Source organism: Prosopis cineraria, unplaced genomic scaffold (assembly GCF_029017545.1).
Source record: "Prosopis cineraria cultivar Desert tree isolate PC_DT_omini unplaced genomic scaffold, ASM2901754v1 PC1, whole genome shotgun sequence".
NCBI lineage: Eukaryota > Viridiplantae > Streptophyta > Magnoliopsida > Fabales > Fabaceae > Prosopis > Prosopis cineraria.
Window position 1 is genome coordinate 57,128,202 of NW_026555332.1, and position 11,906 is coordinate 57,140,107.

The 11,906-nt window shown below is 35.8% G+C and overlaps 2 protein-coding genes across 6 annotated transcripts; both read left to right on the plus strand.

Moving 5' to 3' along the window:
• The first annotated feature begins 253 nt into the window (after positions 1 to 253).
• On the plus strand, positions 254 to 2,942 carry LOC129286776 (uncharacterized). Of its 5 annotated transcripts, XM_054922827.1 has the most exons (4): positions 254 to 534; positions 1,010 to 1,172; positions 1,520 to 1,679; positions 2,492 to 2,942. In XM_054922827.1, the coding sequence occupies exons 3-4, from the start codon at positions 1,532 to 1,534 to the stop codon at positions 2,632 to 2,634; spliced, it is 291 nt and encodes a 96-aa protein (XP_054778802.1). In that variant the 5' UTR covers positions 254 to 534; positions 1,010 to 1,172; positions 1,520 to 1,531; the 3' UTR covers positions 2,635 to 2,942. The 5 variants fall into 5 exon arrangements, with proteins under 5 accessions (XP_054778802.1, XP_054778793.1, XP_054778820.1 ...); XM_054922818.1 differs by lacking the exon at positions 254 to 534 and having other exon boundaries at positions 919 to 1,172; XM_054922845.1 differs by lacking the exons at positions 254 to 534; positions 1,010 to 1,172 and adding an exon at positions 1,179 to 1,373 and having other exon boundaries at positions 1,477 to 1,698; positions 2,492 to 2,630.
• Positions 2,943 to 8,857: 5,915 nt separating this feature from the next.
• LOC129310894 (probable L-cysteine desulfhydrase, chloroplastic) lies at positions 8,858 to 11,395 on the plus strand. The gene is given in 2 exon segments (XM_054952796.1): positions 8,858 to 10,085; positions 10,088 to 11,395. Coding segments are annotated over 2 exon segments (1,344 nt in total). The 5' UTR covers positions 8,858 to 9,586; the 3' UTR covers positions 10,933 to 11,395.
• The last annotated feature ends 511 nt before the right edge of the window (positions 11,396 to 11,906 follow it).

The following is an 11,906-nucleotide window of genomic DNA, read 5'->3' on the forward strand; positions in this document are numbered from 1 at the left end:
TTCTATCTTAATTATTTTCAAGTCAAGATGAGACTCATTTTAATATAATTAAAATGAAATCAAATTAATTCAAATGAGTAAAAACTGGACACTCTTAGTTCATGAAGGATCAAATAGAGAATTGACCAGTCAGCGAACTTAATGTAATCCCAGCCGTCGATTTTTTTAAAGTCTCTTTTTACCAAATTAAACCCTACCCCTTTCGAATTTCGATCACCATGTGCCCAAAATCTGCCGCTGCATCTCAATGAAAGGAAGAATGTCGATCTTCAGATCATCGAAGCTTACACCTCATACTCCGTCGACCACCATCAACGTAGTTCAAATCGCCATCATCGAAGCTTACACCTCATACTCCGTCGGCTCTAGTCTTTAGCTCATCGATCACCACCATCATCTCCATCAACCTCTCGTTCTCCATCATCACAGCTCACACTCGCAGCCATAGGTCATCGCCTTCTTTTGGGTGTTCTTGCTCTCCCTCGCTGCTGGCTGCTAGCTCTCCGCTGGGCATTGGCTTCCAATCTCTTGCTGGTTCGTTTTCTTTTTCTTTTTAAATCTATTTTAGTTGCTACTGCTTCTGTATTTTTATTTATTTATTTTTATTTTTACTTTTTTAAATGGTGCGTTTGATGTTGGATTCTCGTCATTTTCTCAACACTTGGCATTTGAAATGTTTAAAAATTAATAATAAAATATTAAATTGTTAAAAATAAAATAAATAAATTTAAAGTGCTAAAATTTGATTAGGATAATGTAGAATTGTAATAAAAATATTAAAAATTTATTTGAGAAAATGTTAAATGTATATTACTCAATTTTTGTTGGGTAGTATATTACTCAGTTTAATCCAACGGTTGAGACGAGGAGGGGACCTAAATTCGCACCTGTTGGATTGGATCAGGGTGAATGAGATGGGCTACATGATGGGCTTCTTGTTCAATAGCCCAGTCTGAGACAAAGTTGAAGCATGCCCTGCGACTAGCGTTAACTCAGTTTCACCATGCAGATATTCTTCTTGGATTTTCCTTTGCCTCTCGTTGACGCGGCCTCGGGGCACCGCACTATAAATATTCGGCCCGTTGCCCGGAATTGTTCTCTTCGTCCTAAGCCAAAAGCTTAGCAAGGGAGCGGGGGAAGTTAAGAGTTCGCCAATCATACGGACCGACGAGGTATGGATCTCATTGTTTATTGTGTGCCTTCATTTGAATTTTTTCTTTTTCTTTTTAAATTTTCCTTGTGCATTTGTTACCCTCACGGGGTTTTCTAAAGCGCCGTCCAACTATTCGATAGAAAGCCAAACCTGTAGTTTGCGTTCTTTGACTAACGGATCGATTGAAGTAACCCTGTGATCATAGTAGCTTGACCCTTTGGTATTCTTCTGTCTGATTCTGTGTCTTTCTTTCCTCTATAAAGTCTTGACATATCGCAAAATGCATGAATAGCTGAAGTAGGCAATCTTTGTATCTTCTGTAGTCTAGTGTGTGGTATTCTGACAATCGACATGGAGTTGTATCAGGTCATTGATATAATGTCGTTGAGGGGTTTCTTTGGCTTTTCTGATGGGGAGCTCATGAGGTCTGATGCAAAGCCTTGTTCTAGACTCATGAGACAGACGGCTGGAATTTTTACTGTTGGTGGAGGATTAGCATTTTGGATTCTCTGCCGTCTGCATTACGGTTTGTTCTGCTATTTGCGGTCAGCCTTTTGTTGCTCTATGTGCATGTTTTTTCACCTGATTCATTAAAATCAATTGACCTATACCTCTTAAGCTTGATGTATGATGTATGATGTATTCTAAAGTAAATCTGCACTTTTCGTTTCGTTGGTTTCTCTTCCTAATTCCATTCCTAATGTTCTGAACCCCCAGTTATTTCTGCTCTTGATGATGGTTAAACGTTTATGGTAATTAGCGTTTCTATTTCTGGTCATTGAAGCAATTACAGTGTTTGCAAAGCTATTCTATTCTCTCTAAAAGTAAAATCGATGTCAATTCACTCTGGTCAAGTGACTAGCTGTTTCGCTCTAACATCTCCCCAAGTCCCAGGAGGTAGATTCCTAGAAGTCGCGAATGTACAGGGGGGCATGCAGGGGCTGTGGCCCCCCCATGCTTCAATTTTTTTTTTTTTAAAAAAAGGTAGTTATAATGTTGTTTATGAAAAATGTAGAAATCAATGTCAGTCCCCTACATTTAGAGAAAATTTCAGTTATGGCAGCCTGGTGTATGGCAGCCTTCTCACTTTTGTTTCATTTATGCATGCTGGTGTGCTGAGGCTTCTTAACACTCAAATATGGCAATACAATTAGGTTGCTATAGGCTCACTGTGCAGTGCTTTCCCTGATGTATCAGAAACTGGCTCTCCCTTTTCTCTTCAGTCAACCCGATTTTGCAATATGTGTGAAAAGGCTAGAAGATTGAGCTTATCTTTACAATTCCAGTTTTTTTGAAGTAGTTCGTGGGTGTTCTTATTTGTTCGACTTGGACATGCAGGTCCTCGAATTACAGTTCCAAGGAGTCTTCGTTGGGCAGCTTGTGGAGCTGTAACTGTTAGTTCAAGCACTGCTTTGTTGGTTCGGCTGTTTAGTCCTGAATGCGAGCCCCAGAATATAGCTGCTTATGACAAGAAGAAGTAGGGCCGAGATAACCTTGCTAGTACCCCTCCCCCTAAATTGGGAGGTAAATCATATTGCATCGCTAGTGGTTTCTTTGGAAACAAACTTTGGTGGGTGTGCGCATCTGATAATTGATAACAGACGCTGCAATATGTAGATGTGTGCATGTGAGAATGAATTGAGATGCGTGTATAAATTATGTGAATTTAATCATATGGAGGGTTCAAATTGGAACTAAAGTATCACTACCATTAGCACACGTTATGTTTCAAAGTTTGTAAAAGACGATAATCCAGCTGGTCCTGACTTTGAGTTATTTGTTAGTTCAACGTTGGCGTCTCAAAATTGATGCTTTTTTTGGATAAACTAGACTGTTTTACGTGTTGGATTTAAAAAAATTACAACAAACACTTTGGATATTATTTATATTGACACATCTAAAATTGTTAAAATTTTAAAATTTTCTCTATTTAGTCTTCTTTTTTTGAATATTTTGTTTATATATATCTTGTCTTTGTTTCTCAACTCTATAGTAAATTACAAATATAATTTGAAATGATTGAATTTTTAATTATTCCATCATACATGATTATGGCGTGAAAACTTTTAGATAGGTATTCTTTCTTTTTTATTTAAATGATGTAGAAAATTTGAATTATGTACTTTTTTTTATATTTGAAATATATAAAACATAACTATATTTCTTATTTTGATTTCATATTTACAACATATTGTCAGAAAAATTATAACACAAATGTTTTGTCATTAAAATTGTATATAATTACATGTCTAATAACTTAAAAATAAAATAATTAATCTTTGCAAATTGTTAAGGTTTGATATAAGAACATTGTTGAATTATGTACTTTTTTTTATATTTGAAATATATAAAACATAACTATATTTCTTATTTTGATTTCATATTTACAACATATTGTCAGAAAAATCATAACACAAATGTTTTGTCATTAAAATTGTATATAATTACATGTCTAATAACTTAAAAATAAAATAATTAATCTTTGCAAATTGTTAAGGTTTGATATAAGAACATTGTAATTAACAATATAGATATAGCTAAGTAATATAGATAAACAATCATCAACAATATGAAAAAGTTATATAAATTAATATATTTTTATTCTATTTTGTGGTAGCAGAGTACAAGTTAATTTTCTATTGTCCAGCATAAGTGACAACAAAGATGTTCTCCAAGAGGTACAACAAACTCTCTCAGATATTTAAATCCATGCCATTAGCACTCCATGAAAAAGTTGAGACAAATGGAGTTACTGTTCCCGTAAAACTTAAATTTTTATATTTAAAATTTAATAATGAGATACATAAATTATTAAAAACAAAAATTAGAAAATATTGAGAGATGTGAGATAAATGAAAAAGTTGAAATGGATGGAGTTATTACTCTCATAAAACTTAAATTTTATATTTAAAATTTAATAATGAGATATATGAATTTTTAAAGAGAGAGACTAAAGAATATTAAAAGATGCGAGATAAATAAAAAAGTTGAGAAGGATGGAGTTACTGTTCCCGTAAAACTTGAATTTGATATTTAAAATTTAATAATGAGATACATGAATTTTTAAAGATAGAGACAGGAGAATATTAAAAGACACGAGATAAATGAAAAAGATGAAATGGATGAAGTTACTGTTTCTGTAAAACTTGAATTTTATATTTAAAATTTAATAATTAGATACATGAATTCTTAAAAACAAAAACTGGAGAATATTGAGAGACGCGAGATAAATGAAAAAGCTGGGACGAATGGAGTTACTTCTCTCGTAAAAATTAAATTTTATATTTAAAATTTAATAATTAGATACATGAATTCTTAAAAATAAAGATTGAAGAATATTAAAAGATGTGAGATAAATGAAAAAGTTGAGACGAATGGAGTTACTGTTCCCCGTAAAACTTGAATTTGATATTTAAAATTTAATAATGAGATACATAAATTCTTACAGATAGAGACATGAGAATATTGAAAGACACAAGATAAATGGAAAAGATGAGACAGATGAAGTTACCACTCCCGTAAAAATTAAATTTTATATTTAAAATTTAATAATTAGATGCATAAATTCTTAAAGATAGAGACTGAAGAATATTAAGAGACACGAGATAAATGAAAAAGCTGAGATGAATGGAATTACCGCTCTCGTAAAACTTGAATCTTATATTTAAAATTTAATAATTAGATGCATAAATTTTTAAAGATAGAGATTGAAGAATATTAAGAGACATGAGATAAATGAAAAAGCTGAGATGAATAGAATTACCGCTCTCGTAAAACTTGAATCTTATATTTAAAATTTAATAATTAGATGCATAAATTCTTAAAGATAGAGACTGAAGAATATTAAGAGATACGAGATAAATGAAAAAGCTGAGATGAATAAAATTATCACTCTCGTAAAACTTGAATTTTATATTTAAAATTTAATAATTTGATACATGACAAATAAAATGAACCAATGAATGAAGAGAATTAAAATTCAATCAAAGTTAATTGACCAATAGAATCAAAGAGATTCTGACCAATTAGTGACCTCCTACAAACTTTGTATATATATATTGATAAGAGAGAGCTAAAAATTCAGTGAATTAGTCCCAAAATTCACCGAGTATTACATAATCATAGGGATAAAAATCCCAATAACTTATCAATCATTAAGCACTAAAATCCTAAGAAAGTTTGGGACCATATCAAAGGAAACAAGTTAATGCCTATAATTAAGGCTTTCTTTTGCACAGGGTTATTAGTTGTGTTTCAACTTTTCAATGATGGTGGGTTTCATCAATTAACTTTGGAGATTTTAGTAATTCCTAAAGGAGAATAAAATTTGTCATTCCATCAAAGGACATACGATTAGGAGGTAAAAAAAGCTATTAAGAAAATAACAAATGATAGAATCAATGGATCTGATTATATTCCTATTAAAATATGAAAATATTCGGGTGAAGAATATGTGTAATGGTTAACTAAGTTATTTAATGAAATCTTATAGTCAAATAAAATGCCTATCGATTAGGAGAAACACCTTAGTCTCTATTTACAAAAGTAAAAGGGATATTTAAAATTATGTTAATTACAGAGGAATTAAACTTATGAGTTGTACGATGAAATTGTAAGAAAGAGTAATTGAGCATATGTTGAAATTGAAAATTGGTATTTTTTAGAATCAGTTTGGCTTAATGTTAGGTAAGGCGACTATAGCAATTTATTTACTAAAAAAATTAATGAAAAAGTATCGATGTAAAGGTAAATATTTACATATAATTTTTATTGATTTAAAAAAATCTATGATTGTGTACCAAGAAAAGTACTTTTAAAAGCATTGGAAAAGAAGGGCGTCGGGGTTGCCTATATTTGAGCTATACAAAATATTTATGAGAGGGCAACAACTAATATAAAAACATTTGGCGCAAAACAAAAGACTTTCATATAAATATTGAACTATATCAAGAATTATCTTTGAGTCTTTATTTGTTTGACTTAGTCTTCGATGTTTTGACTAAGCATATTTAAGAAGAAATCTTAAATGCATATTTTTTACGGATGATATTGTTTTTATTGCGAAAACAAGAGAAGAGATTAACTGTAAACTTAAATTATGGAGGAAGACATTGGAATCAAAAGGTTTTTACCTGAGTAAGAATAAGAAATAATAACTACATTATAATTTTAATAAAAGGTTAGCGAATAGTAATTTGAAAGTAAAATTGAATAATTAGATTATATCTCAAGTGAAAAAGTTTAGATATTTGAGAAGGATTATTCCACATAATAGGAAAATTGATGGAGATGTTGCACATAAGGTACAAGGTGGGTAGTTTAATTGAAAAAAAGTTAAATAAGTTATTTGCTAACTTAAGATACCTGATAAACTTAAAAAGAAATTTTATCAAACTACTATAAGACCAATAATATTATATGATATTAAATGTTAGGTTTTAATGATACAGCAATAGCATAAAGTTAGAATGAAAGAGATGAAAATGTTGAGATTGATGTGTAGACATATATGTAAAGACAAAATTCAAAATGAGCATATATGAGAAAAAGTGGACGTTGCACCTATTGAAGAAAAAATGATAGAAAATCATTTGAAATGATTTGGACATATACAAAAAAGATCACAAGAGGCACTGATGAGAAAAGAAATAGATAACTTTGAGTCTTGTCAAGAGAAGTAGAGGAGGACAAAAAAGAACATTTTTAAAGTTATTGATCAATATCTCTTAATTCATAATATTTCTAAAAGCTTAATAAATGATAGAGTATAATTGTATCATATAATTCATATAGCTGATCCCATCTAGTGGGATAAGACTACTTGTTGTTGTTGTTAAGTATTAGTTATATGCATTAATTTTTTGAATAATTTAAATAATTTTTAGATAATATTTATATTTAAAGAAGAATATTTTAATCTAACATATGTGATTTAAAAATACTAATGGATGGATGGAAATAAAATATTAAAAATAGAGAGAATATATATGTTTTATAACTATTGGGAGATTTATGTTGGTTTCTAAAATTAAAAAAATGTAATTAAGGTAAAATATAGGAGGGGCAGGATATTTGACTCTAACTTAAACCTATAGATTAATTTATACCGAACGAGCACTATTGATCGAGTGCGGCCTTATTTGACGGGGCGTAATGTCGAGTTCAGTCCAGGCCCAGTAAGTAGGCGATCCAACCGAGCGAACGAAATAATTTTTACAATATTAAAAAAAATGAAAAAGAAAGTCTTGTCAGCATTGTGAGTGAATTGGCAGGAATACGACATGTGATTACGCAAACGAACCATTCAAATGGAAATGACGAGTTTATTAAATGAAAAGTGGAAATAAGTCGAGAATGAAACTGAAAAGCACAAGAATCATCAGCCACAGCATCAGTATACAAAAATAACCCACACAGTCCACAGAGGATTATATTGTAGTGTATATAAATTGTCTGGTCGGCATCCTCGCCTCCAATGAAAACCTCACTGTACGGCCGCTACTAGTTTTTGAGTTTCCCCTGATTCACTTAATCCCGCTGACCCACGACAACGCACGCTTACATTAGTTACATATTATATATATATATATATATATATATAATAGTGTTATGTACACAGTTAGCTTCAACTACAATTATTACAATTTACAAGTCCCATTTCATTTAGCTTCTCCATTTCGTCATCCGTGTTTTCGAATAAGCGTTTGACTTTCTCTTCCAATCATAACAAGTGTAGTATTATTATTACTACCATCGCTATTATTATTATTATTTATTTTCTTTATGCCAGAAGTGTGATGTGCGCAGAAGGGAATAAAAGTGGGTGAGTGATTGAAGACATAGATTTGAGATCCGCGGAGTTAAGAAGCTCATGATCATTGCTAGCTAAACCTGTCTTGATTTCGGTAGAAAAAACTAAAAATCGTGACAAAAACATTATTTAATAAATCATAAATCTTGCAATCCAGTCAATACTCGCGTGCTCTGATGCATAGAAACAGAATCTATTGTCTTGCAGTTGCAGTGTGAATGAACAAAAAGAAGCATGGATTTTAGAAGACTGTAAGGCCAATCTCTTGTTATCGTCGCCTTCTTCAAACTGTTTTCTTCCGATCATTTGCCGTCAAAGAATTCACTGCGACTGCTACGCGAGTGGTGACTTGCCATGATGATGGCCTAGAGCAGCGTAACAGATCGTTTGTATTACTACTGGCCCTTCATGGGAGCTTTCAATCGATTTCAACGTTGCTCGATTTGGATTCCATTTATAAAATATTTGATCGCTCGAAGGGACAAGGACCTTTTGTTTCCCTTTTTTGAGTGAAGAGAATATCATTACACCAATAGAATTACAAGGAGGGAGGAGCAGCACTTTGTCACGGATGATATCTCTGTGATCATGTAAAGACCAATATAATGAACGATCCGCTGATTAGCCTCGTACAATATAGGTAAAGGGGGCGACATTGGCATTGGGTACGTTCTACCTCAGTCTTCGAGCTGAGTGCACAACTGGTCAGGGGCTAGTGCCGCCTCCCTGATGAGCCCATGGCAAGGCGAAACCAGTGTTATTCGTATGTGGTAAGGCTTGTCCTGAGGATTATGAGATCCTCGGGACGCCGCACGGGCGCCGTATGCTGCGCCAGACTCTCAGCTCATGACAGAGTGGTATCAGAGCGGGACGTACTTTACTGCCGTGTGCCTGTGGGGTCCCACGTTGGGACTGGTCGATCTCGGCACCGCTCCAGAAAGGCCTCCGAGTAGGTGGGTCCAAAATAGGGACTCGGACGGGAAGGTTGGCCGTTGTTGACTCCACTCCTGTTGGCTCGCGGGTGTGAGTGGGTCCGAAGAATGCAGGACTCGGGTGGCCATTCAACAGTAAGCTGATGTGTTTATGGTAATACTGTATGTACGATCCTTGGGCGGAGTCTTTCTCCCCTAGCACGAGGGCATGCTAGATTGGGTGTGGGAGAATGTCACGGATGATATCTCCGTGATTGTGTAAAGACCAATATAATGAACGATCCGCTGGTTAGCCTCGCACAATATGGGTAAAGGGGGCGACATTGGCATTGGGTACGTTCTACCTCAGTCTTCGGGCTGAGTGCATAACTAATCGGGGGCTCGTGCCGCCTCCCTGATGAGCCCATGGCAGGGCGAAAACAGTGTGATTCGTATGTGGTAAGGCTTGTCTTGAGGATTATGGGGTCCTCAGAATGCCGCATGAGTGCCATGTGTTGTGTCAGACTCTTAGCCCGTGACAACTTGCTTGAAAACAATACCAGGCTGCATAATCAGCTTTGTGAAAAACATGGGGAAGATTAAAAAAAATATAATCCACGATGGAAGCATTAAGATCATCCAGCTCATTTTTAAAAGCAACCCCGACTTGCCCCTCCTCCTGCTATAATCAATTCATCTCCTTAAGTTCTAATGGCCTCCGGCGGCCACATCAACGGCACTGCCGTTTCCCGCTTACCCAAAAAGCTCAAACTCTCTTCTCCTTCTTCTTCGCCTTTCATCACTCGCTCCGAAATCGAATCCGAGTTCTCTCACCACGACCCTGCCGTCGCTCGCCTTAACAACGGTGCCTTCGGGTGCTGCCCCGCTTCTGTTATCTCCGCTCAGCAAGAATGGAATCTCAAGTATCTCAGTCAACCCGACGATTTCTACTTGAACCACCTCCAGAAGGGGATTCTTCAATCCAGAACCATTATCAAAGAGCTCGTTCACGCGGAACTACTTGACGAGATTTCCATCGTCGATAACGCCACAACGGCTGCTGCTATTGTTCTTCAGCAGGTCGCTTGGGCTTTTCACGAAGGCAAATTCCACAGAGGAGATGTCGCCATTATGCTCCATTACACTTATGGAGCTGTCAAGAAGTCAATAGAGGCCTATGTCGTACGTTCTGGAGGTGAAGTCATCGAACTTGCCTTCCCTTTCCTGTGAGCTCCGATCAGGAGATTATAAGCGAATTTAGGAGGGCGTTGGAAAGAGGAAAGGCTGATGGCAAGAGGGTTAGATTAGCTGTGATCGATCACGTCACTTCAATGCCCAGCGTGGTGATTCCGGTGAAGGAACTGGTTAAGATTTGCAGGGAAGAAAATGTTGAACAAGTTTTCGTGGATGCAGCCCATGCTATTGGGTGTACGGATGTTGATATGAAGGAGATCGGTGCAGACTTCTACACCAGCAATTTGCATAAGTGGTTCTTCTGCCCTCCTTCCATTGCTTTCTTGTATTGTCGCAGGTCACCCAAGTCCTCTGATTTGCACCATCCTGTGGTGTCTCATGAGTATGGCAAGGGGCTGGCCGTAGAATGTTCTTGGATTGGCACGAGGGATTATAGTCCCCAGCTGGTTGCTCCTGCAGTTTTGAGGTTTGTGGACAGATTCGAAGGTGGTATTGAAGGGATTAAGAAGAGGAATCATGATGCTGTCGTAGAGATGGGAGAGATGTTGGCTCAAGCTTGGGGGACTCATCTAGGTACCCCTCCACAAATGTGTGCCAGCATGATCATGGTAGGCCTGCCTGCTTCTCTGGGGATTACTTGTGATTCTGATGCTATCAAGTTAAGGACTCATTTGAGGGGCAATCTTGGGATTGAAGTCCCAATATATTTCAGGACTCCAGAAGATGGAGAGGTTGGCTCTGTGACTGGATATGCTCGAATTTCTCACCAAGTCTATAACAAGGTTGATGATTATTACAAGTTCAGGGACGCAATCAATCAACTCGTACGCGATGGCCTGGATTGTGCGCTTCTGTCTGATTGAATATGGCCTCGCAGCTCTAAACTTTCCTCAAGGTAGATAGATACCTTCTCGTTTTTATTTTCTGAAAGTCTTGATGGATTCAGGGCATTTGAAATTAACAGACACTGTAGGATCAGATGTTTCCCCTGCTGCTGGTCTGATGAAAGAGCAACTTTCTCCCGCGTGGGCTTGGCTTTCATTAGCGAACTGTATAGTTAACGATCAAATCAGTATGTAAAAATGAGCAGTTTGGTAAATTCTCTCAAAGCTACTCAATTCCGTGCCACGTTTGAACTATAACCCGACTACAGCAGCAGGGTGTTACGGTTATTTCAAAAATTATTTTCTAGTTGTTCTTGCTAGAACCACGATTGAGAGCGATCTTTTGTTTGTCTGCAGAGTACATACAGTTGAATGTAAATAATAAAAGCAAGGAATCTATGGTTGCTTGCAAGATTGGCTAGTGATGACGATGGTTTTGATAGCATGGACTGTATGTGTCGTTGATAAATCAAAATGTTGGGACCCTTGGAATTATGGTTGAAAGAATTATTGTGATTCTCTGACCAATCCATGCTCCCAAACCTGCCGAGTTTCATGCTCGAGTTCTTGCGGGACCATATGATTAATTGCTGTTGTATTGCTTTCCCGTGAATGTGAATTCAATTTCAACGCAAGACCGCGACGATATATCCTTCAGTTGCCGATGCTGAGTCGCTTGAGCACTCCATATCGGACGTTGGAGCTGCGTTGTGCTTTCGTAACCCTCCGGGGATTTTGAAAATTCATAATTAAAATAAATATTATAAAATACGAAGTATAAAAATACAACTGAGAAAATTCGGTGAGCATTACGCAAAGGTATAACAAATGATAGTGAAATACGATTTTTTAGTGTAGTGTAATCTGATTATAGCATGAGGAATATCCTGAAAATGATTCCGGTAGTTAAAAATTATTAACTTATAAATGATCATAATTTTGATGGAGGAGGA

Bases quoted from the DNA above. Each gene is read 5' to 3' on its own strand.
- LOC129286776 (XM_054922809.1), top strand. From the start codon at position 1,505: ATGGAGTTGTATCAGGTCATTGATATAATGTCGTTGAGGGGTTTCTTT. The intron at 1,680-2,491 runs GTTTGTTCTGCT...TTGGACATGCAG, and splicing joins TCTCTGCCGTCTGCATTACG to GTCCTCGAATTACAGTTCCA.